Here is a 19,422-nt window from a genome sequence, read left to right on the forward strand (position 1 = left end):
CTCAGTGGCAAGTTCACACTGAAACAGGAAGTGCCAAATGTTGAACACTTCCTGGCATGTTTGGAGCTAAAGAGGAGGCCAGGGTTGCACTGGACTCCCCTGAACTCTGACTGGACACAGATGCGTGACGTCACGGCACCACACGTCTGGTTGAAAGACCTGCATTTTGAAATCAGTGTCACATTGACTGCTAGGTTCATTTTATAAAAACAATAAGGTTTATCAGTTTGAACATTAAATATCTTGTCTCTGTGGTGTACTCAATTGAATATAGGTTGAAGAGGATTTGCAAGTCATTGTATTCTGTTTTTATTTACATTTTACACAATGTCCCAACTTATTTGGAATTGGGGTTGTATATTGGTCCATTTACCATTTGTGTTATATTTTTTCAGCTACTGTTCACCAGATGACATATTGGAGACTAAAGCCTTAATTTGGTAACTTGTCTTCTATTAAAATCCTTCTCAGTTCCAATTCACCATGAAGCTGTGTGTGGTCATGCAGAAGACCAGGATGCCCTGTAACCAGTCTCTCCAATCATAACCACAGAAGCCAATAACACTTTCAGAGCTGTCACGGTGTTTTGTTTTTTCCCTCACTAGTTTCCATCTTGCATAACCACACAGTTTCAGTCAGCTGGTGTGGATAAAAGGACAGTGTTTGGATAAATGTTGCAAACACAGTGGACATCTGACCAGCAGCCCAACAGAGACACTGTGTATTTAATTTCAATACACACTCATAAATATTGCAGGATTAAAATGATCTCAGGCATTACGTATGAAGGAGTCAAGTTGCTGCTGAGAAGGGATTTATACAACCCCTGGCAAAATTTATGGAATTTATGGCAAAAATTATGGAATCACCGGCCTCGGAGATGTTCATTCGTTGTTTAATTTTGTAGAAAAAAGTAGATCACAGACATGACACAAAACTAAAGTCATTTCAAATGGCACTTTCTGGCTTTAAGAAACACTATAAGAAATCAAGAAAAAAAAATTGTGGCAGTCAGTAACGGTACTTTTTTAGACCAAGCAGAGGAAAAAAAATATGGAATCACTCAATTCTGAGGAAAAAAATTATGGGATCATGAAAAACAAAAGAACGCTCCAACACATCACTAGTATTTTGTTGCACCACCTCTGGCTTTTATAACATCTTGCAGTCTCTGAGGCATGGACTTAATGAGTGACAAACAGTACTCTTCATCAATCTGGCTCCAACTTTCTCTGATTGCTGTTGCCAGATCAGCTTTGCAGGTTGGAGCCTGAAAATGGTCCATGACAAGGCTCCAACCTGCAAAGGTGAAATGAAATGACTTTAGCTTTGTGTCATGTCTGTGATCTGCTTTTTTTCTACAAATTAAACAACTGAATGAACATCCTCCGAGGCCGGTGATTCCATAATTTTTGCCAGGGGTTGTACGAGGTCTGTCAATAAAGTATAGGTCCTTTTTATTTTTTTTCAAAAAACTATATGGATTTCATCATATGTTTTTACGTCAGACATGCTTGAACCCTCGTGCGCATGCGTGAGTTTTTCCACGACTGTCGGTGACGTCATTCGCCTGAGCACTCCTGTGGGAGGAGTCGTCCAGCCCCTTGTCGGAATTCCTTTGCGAAGTTGCTGAGAGACTGGCGCTTTGTTGATCAAAATTTTTTCTAAACCTGTTAGACACATCGAAGTGGACACGGTTTCGAAAAATTAAGCTGGTTTTCAGTGAAAATTTTAACGGGCTGATGAGAGATTTTGAGGTGATACTGTCGCTTTAAGGACTTCCCCACGGTGCGAGACATCATGCAGCGCTCTCAGGCGCTGTCGTCAGCCTGTTTCAAGCTGAAAACCTCCACATTTTCAGGCTCTGTTGATCCAGGACGTGTGAGAGAACAGAGAAGTTTCAGAAGAAGTCGGTTTTCAGCATTTTATCCGGAGATTTCCACTGTTAAAGGAGATTTTTTTTAATGAAAGATGTGCGGACGGATTGCAGCGTCGGCTCGCAGCCGCCGCGATGCTCCGCCACAGGAAAAACACCTCCGTTGGAAGCCTTAAGGACAAGTTGGAACATGTCCAGTGTTAACAATTTCTCATATACTCACTCCACTGAAAGCCATCAAAAGCCGCCTGGATTTTACAAATGGTTATCAACACGGAGGTGTTTTTTCCTGTGCCGCCGCACCGCGCCGGCTGCGTCCCGACGCGCGGACCTGTCCGCACGTCTTTCATTAAAAAAATCTCCTTTAACAGTTGAATATCCGGAATAAATGCTGAAACCGAGTTCTTCTGAACACTTCTCTGTTCTCTCACGACGTCACTGGATCAACAGAGAGAGAGAGAGATTTTGTTTGCAGTGAGCAATACATGAATGTAGATATAGGAATGACTGTTCTGGTGGCATGTTCTACAAAAAAAATATTTGGGTGTGTGCACAAATGATTCAAACAGTGGGATTTTTTTATATGTTGTGCACTACACAATGCATTTTGAATGCAATGTGTATTTTTTTTCCTCCATAATCCATAGCCACTTCAGGCTTTTTGGGTGTGGCCAACTTCATACGTGCACCTTTGATGTGGGGACCTTTCAAGACATGCTACTTTTTTCCATTTTGCCAGCTCTTATTTGGGCTCTTAGCAACAGAAACATTTCTCCACATCACATAACTTCATTATGGAAGTCTGACAGAAATATAACACCACTGCATTTGCTAAGGTGTGAGCAGTGTAATCACATCTGGGTTGCCAAGTCCAAATGTGATGATGGTCAAGGATCCCCTGGCTTGTTACCAGGAGATCCTTGGTTTAACTCCCCTTCAGATTAGAAAATCACTCAGAGCCCTTTGCTGCTTCCAGTGAGCAGCTGAGCACCTTGCATGGCAGCACCTTGACATCAGTGTGTGAATGTGAGCCACCACTGTAAAGTGGTTTGAGCATGAAAAGCACTAAATATAAATGCAGTCCATTTAAGAACACAGATATAACACCATGCTGCACAGGTCGCATTGCAGGATTTTTTGCACATGCTTAAAATACTGCAATGCCCTTTCATCTCACCAAAAACACAACCATAACACAGTTACTCCATACACACTGCAATACATCACTGTGTGGTGTTCTTGGTCACCCTTTTGAGATCAGTTTATGCACTGTGTCGAGAGCAGCAAATCTCACTCGAAATTGGCTTCATTGTCATGACCAAGACTTTTGACTTGATCAGTTGAAGCGGACTCTTCAGGCTCCTGCAGAAGATTGGCTGTCTCCCAAAACTCCTCGCAGCGGTCTCTTTGTTCCACAAGAACATTCACAGTACAGTTTGCTTCAACAGCGCAACAGCTGAGGCTTTCCCAGTTAGCAGTGAGGTGAAACGGTGCTGTATCCTTGCACCGACACTCTTCAAGATCTTCTTCTCCATTCTCCTCCAGTACGCCTTCAAGACTGCATCGAAGGAGTGTACATTCACACCAGGGCCTACGGCAAGCTCTTCAACATCGCCTGTCTTCATGCCAAGACCAAGGTTGTGGAGGTACTCATCCGTGAGATGCTCTTTGCAGACGGTACAGCCTTGACATCACACTCTGAAGACAGTCTGCAGCAGCTTGTTAGTCACCTGCAAGCAGTTCGGACTGACCATCAGTCTGAAGAAGACAACGTCATGGCACAGTCACAGTTTTCTCCCCCTAACATTGCCATTGATGGGTACAGCCTGGAAGTTGTGGAGCACTTCTCATACCTTGGGTCAACCATCTCTAACTCACTCTCCATTGATGCAGAGATGAACAGCAGGATTGTGATGGCAGCAGCAGTTATGGCAAGACTAAGCCACAGAGTCTGGAACAACTCCAGCCTCACTGAGAAGACAAAACTGTGCGTCAGAAGACCTGCCTGCTCAGCACCCCCCCTCCACACACACACACACACGCACCGCCTATGCCAGACACGAGAAAAAGCTCAGCAGCTACCATCTGAGGTGCCTTAGATGAATTCTGCACATCAGATGGCAGGACAAGGTGCCCAGCACAGAGGTCTTGGAATGCGGCAACATGAGTAGCATGTTCACCATTCTTGGCGTAAGGTGTCTGTGTTGGCTTGGCCACGTCAGGAGAATGGATCCAGGCCGCATTCCTAAAGATCTACTGTACGGTGAGCTGGGCACTCGTTTGGCTGGTCGACCACACCTGCAATCCAAGGATGTCTGCAAAAAGGACATGAAAATGCGCAGCATAATCACCAACACGTGGAAGCAGTGTGCAGAGGACCCTGTTGTCTGGCGCCTTACTGTCAGAACAGGTGCACAGATGGCTGAGCAGGAGAGGAACCAAGGTCTTGCTGAGCAACAAAGTAGGAGGAAGGAGTGACAGCGGCAGCCTCAGCAGGCATCACAGTACAAATGCTACAGAGATTGTCACTCACGCATTAGACTGATAATGTTATGTGTCGACGCGGGTTGAGGAGCGGACCTGCGTCAGACGGAACCCAGCGCTACAAATAACCAGAAAAGCGGTTCCAAAAACAATATATTTATTTCACCCACTGTGTTTAAAAGGTGTAAAAACAAAAATAGCATCCTTCTGGTGGAGTGACTGTTGGTACGCTCTCCAGCGCCCGCAAGGATCAAAGCCCGGCGCTCCTGGACCCACTACCACCACCAAACACTCCCCAGGTGGACACGACAAACTGACTCTGTGAAGCAAAGAAGAGGTGAGGTAAGTCAGCAGTTACAACAATAACTTTCAAAAGACACACGCTATCAGCAACACATTCAGGTCTGTATCTTTTTAACTTTATGCAAATGAGCAGCTTCTCACAACAGGTGGAGGATCACTTATCCGCACGCCACAGCAGTGAGAAGCAAACTGCACAATTCAAGTATACTGTGTAACAAAACACCAAGTTACTATCAACAATTAGTCAAACACTTAATCACCTTTGATGTGTGCTGACAGCAAGTGTCCTCACCCTTCCTTGCTTCACGGGCTCGATGTGTCAAACCCAGGCGCGGTCCTCAGCGTCTCACAAACGAACATCACAAGGTCGAGTTCCCGGCAGTTCTGCTTGAATCACACATGCCTTAAATGCAGAACGCCATCCAATTATCTGCTTCAGCTGAAAGTCTTTAAGGTTGCATGTGAGCACCAGTCACAGGTGCTTCACATGATGTTGATGAGGGTGAGGACTCTTCAGCCAGCACCTTCTCCACAGAAGAATCAGTTTCCATGCCACCTGAAGAGCAAAGAAAAGAAAAGAACACCAAAACATCCAGCCACACCCCCCAACACACAACAGATAAGTCATTCACGCAGGTGCAGATAGAAAGTAAAGGCAAAAAGTGTAAAAAAAGAGATGAAATGAAAATGATAAAACACACAAACTGGACACTACACCATTGTTTCCTGCAGACGGATGGATGCCGGCGGTATGTATTGTATAGAGCAAAGTGAAGTTAAACATGCCACAAATGCACTGGCACTGTGCTGTTTAGACCAGGGCTCTTCAACTCCAGTCCTTAAGGGCCGGTGTCCTGCACCTTTTTAGATGTGTCGCTGGCACACCTGTGTCAAATGGCTGAATTACCTCCTCAGTATGCAGTCAAGTTCTCCTGAGTGCTGCTAATGACCTCATTAATTGACTCAGGTGTGTTGAAGCAGTGAAACATCTAAAAGTTGCAGGGCAGTTGAATAACCCAGGTTTCGACCATGTGTTGTAGATCATCAAGATAGGCCCCACAGTGTTCACTGTTAATGTTTGAATTTAATTTAAAGGCATGCAGTGTGACATAAATTTCACCTACACTCTGTTAGAGATAAAATTGAGTGAAAAATCTGAACATCTTTAAAGGAGTCGTATTATACATATTCCCAGCATCCTAATAGAAGCCACCAGGCATCTTAAAAACATAATATTTTTAACAAAAGCCTTCCATATAGAAAATGGTAAGGCCTGTCCATGGACCAAGGTTGGGTCAGCTCTGGTTCCATGCAGACGTAGAGAGCTTGGACCCGTAACGCTTGTAAATCTAGTTCCAAATTACAGTCTATTTCTTTCTATGTGCCATATTGTGTGGGCCCACATATGCCAGACATGTTTTTATGAATGAGGATGGGGACTGTATATCAAAGGAAGGAAAAAAAAACATCTGGTTACCAGGCAACCAGTGCCTTTTTTTTTCCACTGTAGATGCTATGCACAAGGTGTAATAGGTCAGAAACAAGCCTTATGTCTCGCTTGCAAAATTTTTGACTATTCATGTTCGTAAGAAAATGCAAATAATTCTGCAGTCTGCTTGATGCAATGCTTGACAATATATTCACACTGCAGGATGGAAGGTCAAGTGGTCCTTCTTTCTTTGAATGAGCCACTTTTCAGTGTGCTTAAAGCAGCAGAATGAAAATTCAGTTTTTGGTTAGTGCAGTTAAAAGAAAACATGGAATTCTACAAAAACAAGATCGCAGAATTAATGCATATGTTTTGAGTGCCCTTGCACATCTCACTGCAGTCTGATACTTTATTGTGTCTCGCTCATATAAACCAATTTCTTCAAACTTGCATATTACTGCTTTAAGTGGAGCCACTCAGAATGTACTAGAACTTGGAGTGGATGCTTTGAGCGCATTAGCTGTAAAAAACAACTTAATCACAACATGTGAACATTCGTGTTCGCAGCCCTCTTTAGAATGGAAGCTTTCCAACAGTACAAGGACAGTTGAAGAGTGCTGTGTTGTTAAGCACTTTGACAAGCTTCAGAAAGCCTGTGGCACTTCAGAGAGGCAGATCAGTCATATAGTATCCAAAGAGCAGGTGAGGACATGAGCATCAACTTGACACGTGTCACTGCGGTGCCTTTTATAGCTTAAACATCTGCTGTCATCTCTGTCCACATTGGACAATAATCCTGTCCTGCACGTTTCATCCGTAATGACCCTGAACAGCGGTTCTCTGTTCAGTACTGTATATTTTCAATACGTGTTGCTGCAACTAAACCTGTTTTCCCGATCAGGTGTTTTTGATTGAGTTGTTGTTTTCCAGCTCTCGACTGTCTTAATGCTAATGGCTAATCGGCTGTCGGTTGCACATGGGGAGGTAGAAAACATGCAGTTCCTGGGTTCCCCTGGAGCAGGATTAAGATTGGCTAAATAAACATGCATGGATGCAAGGCCAAGTAAGCTGAGGACACTGAGGCTACAAGTTAGCACACACGCTGGTTCAGAATTTTCAAACTTAATTTTCCCCAACTGCATATATTCCACTGTGTCAAATAATGTGTGTGCTAAGTCACTTAGACTGTTTTACGTTTCAAAAAAGCTGGGGCAGTGGTATGTTTACCACTGTGTTACTTCACTTTTCCTTCTAACAACACTCAATAAGCGTTTGGGAACTGAGGACACTAATTGTTGAAGCTTTGTAGGTGGAATTATTTCCTATTCTTGCTTGATGTACGACTTCAGTTGTTCAACAGTCTGGGGTCTCTGTTGTTGTATTTTGCGCTTCATAATGTGCCACACATTTTCAATGGGTGACAGGTTTGGACTGCAGGTAGGCCAGTCTAGTACCGCCACTCTTTTTCTATGAAGCCACGGTGTTGTGACACGTGCAGAATGTGGCTTGGCATTGTCTTGCTGAAATAAGCAGGGACGTCCCTGAAAAAGACGTTGCTTGGATGGCAGCATGTGTTGCTCCAAAACCTGAATGTACCTTTCAGCATTGATGGTGCCATCACAGATGTGTAAGTTGCCTATGCCATGGACACAAACACACCCCCATACCATCACAGATGTGTAAGTTGCCCATGCTATGGGCACTAACACACCCCCATACCATCACAGATGCTGGCTTTTGAACTTTGTGCTGGTAACAGTCTGGATGGTCTTTTTCCTCTTTTGTCCGGACACAACATCCATGATTTCCAAAAACAATTTGAAATGTGGACTGATCAGACCACAGCACACTTTTCCACTTTGTGTCTGTCCATTTCAAATGAGCTCGGGCCCAGAGAAGGCGGTGGTGTTTCTGGATGTTGTTGATGTATGGCTTTTGCTTTGCATGGTAGAGTTTTAACTTGCACTTGTAGATGTAACGAAAAACTGTGTTAACTGACAATGGTTTTCTGAAGTGTTCCTGAGCCCACGCAGTGAGATCCTTTACACAATGATATCGGTTTTAAATGCAGTACTGCCTGAAGGATTGAAGGTCACAGGTGTTCAGTGTTGGTTTTCAGCCTTGCCACTTACGTGTCGAAAGTTCTCCAGATTTTCCGAATCTTCTGATTATATTATTGAGTGTAGATGATGGACTCCCTAAATTCCTTGCAATTGAATGTTGAGAAACATTGTTCTTAAACTGTTGGACTATTTTTTCATGCAGTTGTTCACAAAGTGGTGATCCTCGGCCCATCTTTGCTTGTGAATGGCTGAGCATTTTTGGGGATGCTTCTTATACACCCAATCATGACACTCACCTGTTTCCAATTAACTTGTTCACCTGTGGAATGTTCCAAACAGGTGTTCTTTAAGCATTCATCAACTTTCCCAGTCTTTTCTTGCCCCTGTCCCAGCTTTTTTGAAATGTGTTGCAGGCATCCATTTTAAAATGAGCAAATATTTACACAAAACAATAAAGTTTATCAGTTTGAACATTAAATATCTTGTCTTTGTGGTGTATTCAATTGAATATAGGTTGAAGAGGATTTGCAAATCAATGTATTCTGTTTTTATTTACATTTTACACAACATTCCAACTTCATTGGAATTGGGGTTGTACAAACAAATCCATCACTTCTGAGACATATGCCACAGAAGTCTAAAACACACCATTTCAGACCTAAAATCTGCTCATTGCTGGGTAGTTCCATTTTGCACAGAGTAAGAGTTGTGAAACTTTAATGATTTTTAACATGAAGCTCAGCCCTCCTTTAATTGTATAGTTAATGGCAGGGAAAAAAAAACGATTTTGTGCCTTTAAGGGAGCAAAAAATGCCATGACCAAATTTTGCCCATGGTTACTGCTGAGGTGTGGTTCATGTGTCCAAATAAAGATAACTGCAGCATTGATTTGGTTCCTTGCCAAAAGCAGCATATGGAAACACATGTTCATGTGATTTAAGAGATGCGCCTGATGCTTCTCCACTGCCATATACACCGCCCATCCCTGGCTCGGCATGTCTTTTAAGTGTCTGTAAAGGCTCAATACCAGTGGTTCCACTTGCATTTTTTTAGCGTCTGTGCCAAGCCCCCCACCCCCAGTGGGTTTAAAGTAATAGGATCGGCTCTGTGGGCTGCGCAGAAACAGGAGGATGCAGGCGAGTCTCGTGGGAACAGTTTAGGGGACATCGGGTCTCAGAGCTATACCCAACTCTTCCAGGCGGCCCCGTCACTCAGAAGAAGGCCAGACCTGGCGTGAGCAGTTGACCCTCACAGTTCCCACCCAAGACAGCTGAGCATTTATTGGGCCTATATTTAGGATAGCAGCAACTGTTTGCTTTAAAAAAAAAAAATCAAGCCTCAGAGGATTTTTTTTTTGCACATTGAGATCAGTGTTATAGCATTCCTTGGGAAACTCTTGGCAGAGCTATGGATGTGCAGATGAGGGTTCATCCACTGTGTTTACATTTCATTTAATTAATGTCAATTGTGGTTGCTGATGTCTGACTGTGTTCTCTTACACAGTTTACCTCCAGACCTTTAGGAGAAGGTGAGACCGTGTTATGATGTTGGAGAGGGCGATGTGCATGCATAATGAATATTTTAAACTGTTTATAGGGTGGCCCTGTAGGTTCAACTTAAATTCATTTTAAAAAATGTATTCAAATAGGAAGAATCTGCCCGTTTGCTCTTTGTCCTTTAGAATGAAAGTTAAAACAGAAGGCGGACGTTTGTTCACATGTGGTTGGTCTGTTTTTGTTGTCACACTCGTGGTACAGTGGTGGATTAGTTAATGGGCTTTCCTGGGCTGAAGTCCAGCAAACACAAGTCCCAAAGGGCCCCTCCCACTGCCTTTTTTTTTTTTTTTCAAAAACAGTGTGAGAACCCGCAGGAAGAAAATGTAATCAATAAACACCAAAATGCTTCTGATTAACAGCAAACAAACAAAACCTGTTATTAGAAAATCATAACGATAACTCTTACTGAGTACAGACTGAAACTAACCTCAGCACATGACAACATCTGTGTTTTTAAAGCAAGAAAAAAAAAATGATATGGAGCATTTCAGGGCCCTCCACAAAAAAAGTTTCATATTTTAATTTGGCACTGTTCACCATCACTTTTAAGGATCCCTGACAAGTGTGGCCCACGGAGGTGGAGCCACTTTAAAATGCCCCACCCAGCACACTCACTTTGCAGATTATAAACCTGTACTTTCCTGAAAGCTTTCTATTTTCTAACTGTGTGTCATGATTGGGCTTGTGGGGTTTATTGGGGATTTTGTTATTGTATTATTCTTCTGTTGTTTTATTCTTGCTTGGGTTTTGTGTTAGTGACTCTTGTCTGGTGTTTGGTGTTGAGTGTTTCCCTCCTGTCCTCCCTCCTGCTTGCCACGCCCCATTCCAGATCTTTCCTCCACACCTGTCTTGCATTTCCTTCTAATCACTCCCTCTTTATTAGTTGTACCTTTTCCCTCACCTAGTTGTGAAATTGTGCCTCGTGCCTTGTTGGAGCATGTAGCTTTTGAATGTCTAGTCTTGGTTTTTCCTGTCTGTGTTTTTGCTGCCTGCCTGTTTTTTGCACCCTGTTCTCTGCCTAATGCTTGGGATACTTTTGCTTGTAACACCCAGCATTTCTGTGTACAAAAGGCTGTTCAAACTGTCATTAAACCCTGTCAAACATCTGATTCCTGCAATTGTTTCCTGTCACTTTGCACCACTGAGATCATTAAAGGTATCATGTTGTGCAAAATAAGTTGTATTATTTGCAGTTAAATATGGATTTCATGAAGAACCACCTCATGACTCTGTGTGTTTATCTATTAAACAGCCTATTTCAGAGATATTTAAATCCATCTGCATTCTGGAAGACACACCCACACAGTTTGTGCATGAGAGACAAACTTTTCAAATTACTTTGTTCCTACTTCCCCTACCTCAAAAGAGGGGTGTGTGGCCAGCAGCAACACCTTACCAATTAGAGCAACACACATTGAAACAGGTTGTTTCCGCAATACCTGAAATAATAATAATAATAATGATATAATAATAGGTCTAAAGTCCAGTGCTGTCTACTGCTGTATAAAGAACATAACAGTCAGACATGCCTTACATAAGTGGGTTCACAATGCACATACACTCTACCTGCACATATCACTGACAGTTACCTGCAATATTATAATATTATATGATGCTATATTATACTATACTATAGGTAAAAAAAAAGTGAGTGGGAGGACGCTCAATACACTGAAATTGAATTGAAGACAATCCATATAACAAATCAAATCAAATCAATTTCATTTATATAGCGCCAAATCACAACAAACAGTTGCCCCAAGGCGCTTCATATTGCAAGGCAAAGCCATACAATAATTACAGAAAACCCCAACTGTCAAAACGATCCCCTGTGAGCAAGCACTTGGTGACAGTGGGAAGGAAAAACTCCCTTTTAACAGGAAGAAACCTCCAGCAGAACCAGGCTCAGGGAGGGGCAGTCTTCTGCTGGGACTGGTTGGGGCTGAGGGAGAGAACCAGGAAAAAGACATGCTGTGGAGGGGAGCAGAGATCAATCACTAATGATTTAATGCAGAGTGGTGCATACAGAGCAAAAAGAGAAAGAAACACTCAGTGCATCATGAGAAGCCCCAGCAGTCTAAGTCTATAGCAGCATAACTAAGGGATGGTTCAGGGTCACCTGATCCAGCCCTAACTATAAGCTTTAGCAAAAAAAAAGCTTTAAGCCTAATCTTAAAAGTAGAGAGGGTGTCTGTCTCCCTGATCCGAATTGGGAGCTGGTTCCAGAGGAGAGGAGCCTGAAAGCTGAAGGCTCTGCCTCCCATTCTACTCTTACAAACCCTAGGAACTACAAGTAAGCCTGCAGTCTGAGAGCGAAGCGCTCTATTGGGGTGATATGGTACTATGAGGTCCCTAAGATAAGATGGGACCTGATTATTCAAAACCTTATAAGTAAGAAGAAGAATTTTAAATTCTATTCTAGAATGAACAGGAAGCCAATGAACAGAGGCCAATATGGGTGAGATATGCTCTCTCCTTCTAGTCCCTGTCAGTACTCTAGCTGCAGCTGCTTTTGAATTAACTGAAGGCTTTTCAGGGAACTTTTAGGACAACCTGATAATAATGAATTACAATAGTCCAGCCTAGAGGAAATAAATGCATGAATTAGTTTTTCAGCATCACTCTGAGACAAGACCTTTCTAATTTTAGAGATATTTTGCAAATGCAAAAAAGCAGTCCTACATATTTGTTTAATATGCGCTTTGAATGACATATCCTGATCAAAAATGACTCCAAGATTTCTCACAGTATTACTAGAGGTCAGGGTAATGCCATCCAGAGTAAGGATCTGGTTAGACACCATGTTTCTAAGATTTGTGGGGCCAAGTACAATAACTTCAGTTTTATCTGAGTTTAAAAGCAGGAAATTAGAGGTCATCCATGTCTTTATGTCTGTAAGACAATCCTGTAGTTTAGCTAATTGGTGTGTGTCCTCTGTCTTCATGGATAGATAAAACTGAGTATCATCTGCGTAACAATGAAAATTTAAGGAATTCTGTCTAATAATACTACCTAAGGGAAGCATGTATATAGTGAATAAAATTGGTCCTAGCACAGAACTTTGTGGAACTCCATAATTAACCTTAGTCTGTGAAGAAGATTCCCCATTTACATGAACAAATTGTAATCTATTAGATAAATATGATTCAAACCACCGCAGCACAGTGCCTTTAATACCTATGGCATGCTCTAATCTCTGTAATAAAATTTTATGGTCAACAGTATCAAAAGCAGCACTGAGGTCTAACAGAACAAGCACAGAGATGAGCCCACTGTTTGAGGCCATAAGAAGATCATTTGTAACCTTCACTAATGCTGTTTCTGTACTATGATGAATTCTAAACCCTGACTGAAACTCTTCAAATAGACCATTCCTCTGCAGATGATCAGTTAGCTGTTTTACAACTACCCTTTCAAGAATTTTTGAGAGAAAAGGAAGGTTGGAGATTGGCCTATAATTAGCTAAGATAGCTGGGTCAAGTGATGGCTTTTTAAGTAATGGTTTAATTACTGCCACCTTAAAAGCCTGTGGTACATAGCCAACTAATAAAGACAGATTGATCATATTTAAGATCGAAGCATTAATTAATGTAGGGCTTCCTTGAGCAGCCTGGTAGGAATGGGGTCTAATAGACATGTTGATGGGTTGGAGGAAGTAACTAATGAAAATAACTCAGACAGAACAATCGGAGAGAAAGAGTCTAACCAAATACCGGCATTACTGAAAGCAGCCAAAGAGAACGATATGTCTGTGGGATGGTTATGAGTAATTTTTTCTCTAATAGTTAAAATTTTATTAGCAAAGAAAGTCATGACGTCATTACTAGTTAAAGTTAAAGGAATACTCAGCTCAGTAGAGCTCTGACTCTTTGTCAGCCTGGCTACAGTGCTGAAAAGAAACCTGGGGTTGTTCTTATTTTCTTCAATTAGTGATGAGTAGTAAGATGTCCTAGCTTTACGGAGGGAGTTTTATAGAGCAACAGACTCTTTTTCCAGGCTAAGTGAAGATCTTCTAAATTAGTGAGACGCCATTTCCTCTCCAACTTACGGGTTATCTGCTTTAAGCTGCGAGTTTGTCAGTTATACTACGGAGTCAGGCACTTCTGATTTAAGGCTCTCTTTTTCAGAGGAGCTACAGCATCCAAAGTTGTCCTCAATGAGGATATAAAACTATTGACGAGATAATCTATCTCACTCACAGAGTTTAGGTAGCTACTCTGCCCTGTGTTGGTATATGGCATTGGAGAACATAAAGAAGGAATCATATCCTTAAACCTAGTTACAGCACTTTCTGAAAGACTTCTACTGTAATGAAACTTATTCCCCACTACTGGGTAGTCCATCAGAGTAAATGTAAATGTTATTAAGAAATGATCAGACAGAAGGGGGTTTTCAGGGAATACTGTTAAGTCTTCAATTTCCATGCCATAAGTCAGAACAAGATCTAAGGTATGATTAAAGTGGTGGGTGGACTCATTTACATTTTGAGCAAAGCCAATCGAGTCTAACAATAGATTAAATGCAGTGTTGAGCCTGTCATTCTCAGCATCTGTGTGGATGTAAAAATCGCCCACTATAATTATCTTATCTGAGCTAAGCACTAAGTCAGACAAAAGGTCCGAAAATTCACAGAGAAACTCACAGTAACGACCAGGAGGACGATAGATAACAACAAATAAAACTGGTTTTTGGGACTTCCAATTTGGATGGACAAGACCAAGAGACAAGCTTTCAAATGAATTAAAGCTCTGTCTGGGTTTTTGATTAATTAATAAGCTGGAGTGGAAGATTGCTGCTAATCCTTCGCCTCAGCCCGTGCTACGACCGTTCTGGCAGTTAGTGTGACTCGGGGGTGTTGACTCATTTAAACTAACATATTCATCCTGCTGTAACCAGGTTTCTGTAAGGCAGAATAAATCAATATGTTGATCCATTATTATATCATTTACTAACAGGGACTTAGAAGAGAGAGATCTAATGTTTAATAGACCACATTTAACTGTTTTAGTCTGTGGTGCAGTTGAAGGTGCTATATTATTTTTTCTTTTTGAATTTTTATGCTTAAATAGATTTTTACTGGTTGTTGGTGGTCTGGGAGCAGGCACCGTCTCTACAGGGATGGGGTAATGAGGGGATGGCAGGGGGAGAGAAGCTGCAGAGAGGTGTGTAAGACTACAACTCTGCTTCCTGGTCCCAACCCTGGATAGTCACGGTTTGGAGGATTTAAGAAAACTGGCCAGATTTCTAGAAATGAGAGCTGCTCCATCCAAAGTGGGATGGATGCCGTCTCTCCTAACAAGACCAGGTTTTCCCCAGAAGCTTTGCCAATTATCTATGAAGGCCACCTCATTTTTTGGACACCACTCAGACAGCCAGCAATTCAAGGAAAACATGCAGCTAAACATGTCACTCCCGGTCCGATTGGGGAGGGGCCCAGAGAAAACTACAGAGTCCGACATTGTTTTTGCAAAGTCACACACCGATTCAATATTAATTTTAGTGACCTCTGATTGGCGTAACCGGGTGTCATTACTGCCGACGTGAATTACAATCTTACCAAATTTACGCTTAGCCTTAGCCAGCAATTTCAAATTTCCTTCAATGTCGCCTGCTCTGGCCCCCGGAAGACAATTGACTATGGTTGCTGGTGTCGCTAACTTCACATTTCTCAAAACAGTCGCCAATAACCAGAGTTTGATCCTCAGCGGGTGTGTCACCGAGTGGGGAAAATCGGTTACAGATGTGAACGGGTTGGCGGTGTACATGGGGCTTCTGTTTAGGACTACGCTTCCTCCTCACAGTCACCCAGTCGGCCTGCTTTCCCGGCTGCTCTGGATCTGCCGGGAGGGAACTAACGTCGGCTAAGCTACCTTGGTCCGCACCGACTACAGGGGCCTGGCTAGCTGTAGGATTTTCCAAGGTGCGGAGCCGAGTCTCCAATTCGCCCAGCCTGGCCTCCAAAGCTACGAATAAGCTACACTTATTACAAGTACCATTACTGCTAAAGGAGGCCGAGGAATAACTAAACATTTCACACCCAGAGCAGAAAAGTGTGGGAGGGACAGGAGAAGCCGCCATGCTAAACCGGCTAAGAGCTAGTACCTGCGCTAAGCTAGCGGATTCCTAAAAACACGCAAAGTGAATAATGTGTAAATAATTTAGAGGTGATTCAGCAGAGGGAGTGCTTTAGTTAAGGCACGTGAAGATTACACTGTGAAACAAATCGTTATCTAGTTAACTAGATCAATCTAACTGCACAGATTAAACAGCTAACAGATACAGCAAAATGCCGCTGTGCTCCGGAACAGGAAGTGATACAATACCGCAGTGAGAGCCAACCCCCTGTAGAGGTTCAACACCATTATTCACACCATCTTATTCCATATATGGAATAAGAGTAAACATTCATGGCATTAAAAAAAGGACAAACCTTCCTGTTACACTGCTTCAGCTTGAGCCGGGGTGGGGTGGGGTGGGGTTGGGGGACTTTGGAGGCCTCTGTGGCTGCTGTCCACTTTGACCAGAAATTCTCTCACTTGTATCTGCTTCCTCGATACCACAACACTGTGTGCCTCACGCAATCCAGATGAAAGGGAAGAACAGATAATATTCTGATTGACTGGTATCAGCCACGAATGATGAAAACTGTAAACACAACCCAATATTGTCCATTGCTTAAATAGCAAAGTGTGCTCCGACACACCTCAAACGGGTTTGTGCCTTCTGTGTCAGTAGTTTTGCACCTGCTGTTAACACGTGGTCTTTAAATCATCACTTCAGTATCTATTACTCAGAAACTTTAGCCATATAATATTATTAGATTTTTGTTATGGTTTTGTATGCATGTGCCCAAAATCAATTTATTAATTTTAAAGTTTAATTCTGTTGTCATTTCTACACTATTTTAATTGTCTTTAATAACTGTTTTTGTTTTCAATTTATTCATTACTTTTATGCATATATTGTTATTGTTCTTAAGCTTTGGTGCAAGCCAAGGCATGTAGCCTGCAAAATGCAGTGATAAATGAGTCCATCACCTCCAGGTATTAGCATGATGATGGAAAACCAACAAATGCTATCATCCTGTATCAAAATAAAAATAAAAACAAGTTTGCTTTCCTTATTTAATATACAATAATATATACCTATCTTCCACTTGGGCATGCCTGGGCTTGATGCAGGGAATAATCCTAATAATAATAATAATAATAGGAGTACATGTGGTTGAAGGTACATGCAGCTTGTAGCTTGCTTTTTTTTTCCAGTTTCTTTAATTTCCAAAGCCTTGGTTTGGTGGCCAGCAATGGAAATTACTCTTATTCCATTGTGATTCAGCGGTACAGCACTTAACACCTGTAACAGTGTTTTCTGCAGCAGTTCTTGTCACTTTAGCAGCTTATAAAATGTTACAAAGACTACATGTATGTATCTCAGAATATGACCTTTCTTCTAACTCAGCAGATAGTTTATAATGCCATATGACAGGTCTGCCCTGCGTCAGTGCATCTATTCTAAGCTCATGAGCTGCATCAGAACGAAGCTCCTCACACTAAGCGACAATAAACAGACAGATCTGCATTGTGTGTTTTCAGTGATATGAACCAAAAAGTGAAACTGAATGTCTTGTTTTTTTTTTTTGTTTTTTTTTTGCAGATGGATTGTATTTTGTCTTACCTCCAGGCAGGCTGATGGGTCCACAGCCGTGCCCCTCCACATAGTTCTCAGAGGTGATGTAGATTTCCTTCTTGCAGAGCCGCCACAGGCCGAAGTGGGCCGCCTCGCAGGTGCTGTTGAGTGTGTTCACCTGTGGGCTGAGCACTGCCCAGTAGTCCGTCACCACTGCGGTGAACATACAAGCCATACCCACGAGCAGCACAAAGATGGCGATCTTGATCTTTGTGCGCCTGTGCATGGTTGCAGGTAAAATACGAAATCTATAAAGCTGAATGTGGGATATAGAGACACAACCGTTTGTGTCTCAGGGACTTCTTTCCTTACTGGGGGCAGCAAAGCGTCTTCTGTTTTTCTTTCCACCCAGAGATGTGCGTTCTCTCCCCTTGTTGCAAATCTGTGCCTCTGGTTCGAAGGGAAACGGGCCAGGCTGCTCCGTCCTACATTCACGTCCCCTTTTCCCAACTCACTATGAAACGCTGTACAACTGCAGGGCTGCAAGTTTAGACACACAGCTGTTGAGGCAAATCAGAAAAGTTGATGACCAAACCAAGTGTCTGCTGTGATGGTGGTACGGAACCGTTGGTAGATGTGTGCAAGGGGGGGTCAAACGCTAAATGTGAGCAGTGAGTCAAGCTGTTGGGCTGTTGGCCTCTTGGATTACACAGCCGCTGGGTGTGGAATGTGTAACGTGCCTGAATAAGTGAACTCGCATAAACACTCCAGTTCATATGATCACATCAAACATTCACATGCAAATGTTCAAAAAAGACATTTTTAGCTCCATAACAGCTTTTTCCCTTTTCTTTTTTTTCTTTTTAATATTTATTTCATTCATTTAAAAGAAAAACAGAAAAGCAAAAAACAAAAGCACCACAATACCAGAATGAAAAGGAGCAGAAAGAAGAACAAGTCTTATGATTTCTGCCCCTTTTAACAATACAATCTTTCAATATACAGCATCATAGTCAACATTATTTAACAGATTGCATTTCTTTAACTTGTCACATACCACTGACCCATTTCATAATTATGACCATTAATTAATAGATTACATCACTGACAGGTTATATTTAAACTTAAGACACTCCAAACATTATTAACAGTTTACTTTTTTTTTTTTTACTTTCTTGCAGCCCACTGACTTACTTCATAGTTTCATACTTACTTAATACATCTAATTTAATATGTTTTTTAAATAATTTAAGTGACCTTAATTCTTTAATTTCTTTATTAAGATTGTTCCATAATTTGACACCATTTACTGCAATACTCCTTTCCTTTACTTTGGTTCTAAATCTTGGTTTTTTAAAGACTTCTATTCCTTTCAATTTATAACTACTTACTCTTTTTTCAAACATATTTTGAATGTTTGTTGGTAAAGTATTTTTATTAACTTGGTACATCGTTTGTAATATTTTCAAATCAACTAAATCATGAAATTTAAGTACCCTATACTTAATAAACAATGGATTAGATGGATCTCTAAAACCACTGTTACTAATCACTTTTAAAGCTCTTTTCTGCAAAATAAATAAAGGTTGTATATAGGTTGTATATGTTGATCCCCAGATTTCTACACAGTAAGTTAAATATGGGACAATCAATGAATTGTACAATGTTAATAAACCATAACTATTTAATGAATATTTTACTTTATGCAAAACAGCAATGGCATTCGCTATTTTTCCTTTTATGTAATTTATGTGTGACTTCCATGTAAGATCTTCATCAATCATGACTCCTAAAAATTTCATTTCTTTTACCCTTTGTATATCCATTCCATCTATTTGTAATGACACATTATTTTCTTTCGCTCTATCATTAAACAATATGAAATTTGTCTTATTAATATTTAGTGACAATCTGTTTATATCAAACCAATGTTTAACTTTTTCCAACTCTGTATTTATCACTTGTGCTACTTCCTGTATATCTGATCCAGAGTAAAACAGCGTTGTATCATCAGCAAATAAAATGCTGCCAAGCACATTGGATACATTCACAAAATCATTGATATACAAAATAAACAGTTTGGGT

The 19,422-nt window shown here is 41.5% G+C and overlaps 1 protein-coding gene across 1 annotated transcript in view; it reads right to left on the reverse strand.

Annotated features, from left to right (window-relative positions):
- LOC117525808 (voltage-dependent calcium channel gamma-1 subunit-like) overlaps positions 1 to 18,012 on the reverse strand; it is a 40,387-nt gene extending 22,375 nt beyond the window's left edge. Inside the window, exon 1 of the mRNA XM_034187740.1 lies at positions 17,386 to 18,012. Within this exon, the coding sequence (XP_034043631.1) occupies positions 17,386 to 17,623 (238 nt within the window). The 5' untranslated portion in view covers positions 17,624 to 18,012. The remainder of the gene's footprint in view (positions 1 to 17,385) is intronic.
- Between the last annotated feature and the right edge of the window lie 1,410 nt (positions 18,013 to 19,422).

This window comes from Thalassophryne amazonica, chromosome 15 (assembly GCF_902500255.1).
Source record: "Thalassophryne amazonica chromosome 15, fThaAma1.1, whole genome shotgun sequence".
Classification (NCBI taxonomy): domain Eukaryota; kingdom Metazoa; phylum Chordata; class Actinopteri; order Batrachoidiformes; family Batrachoididae; genus Thalassophryne; species Thalassophryne amazonica.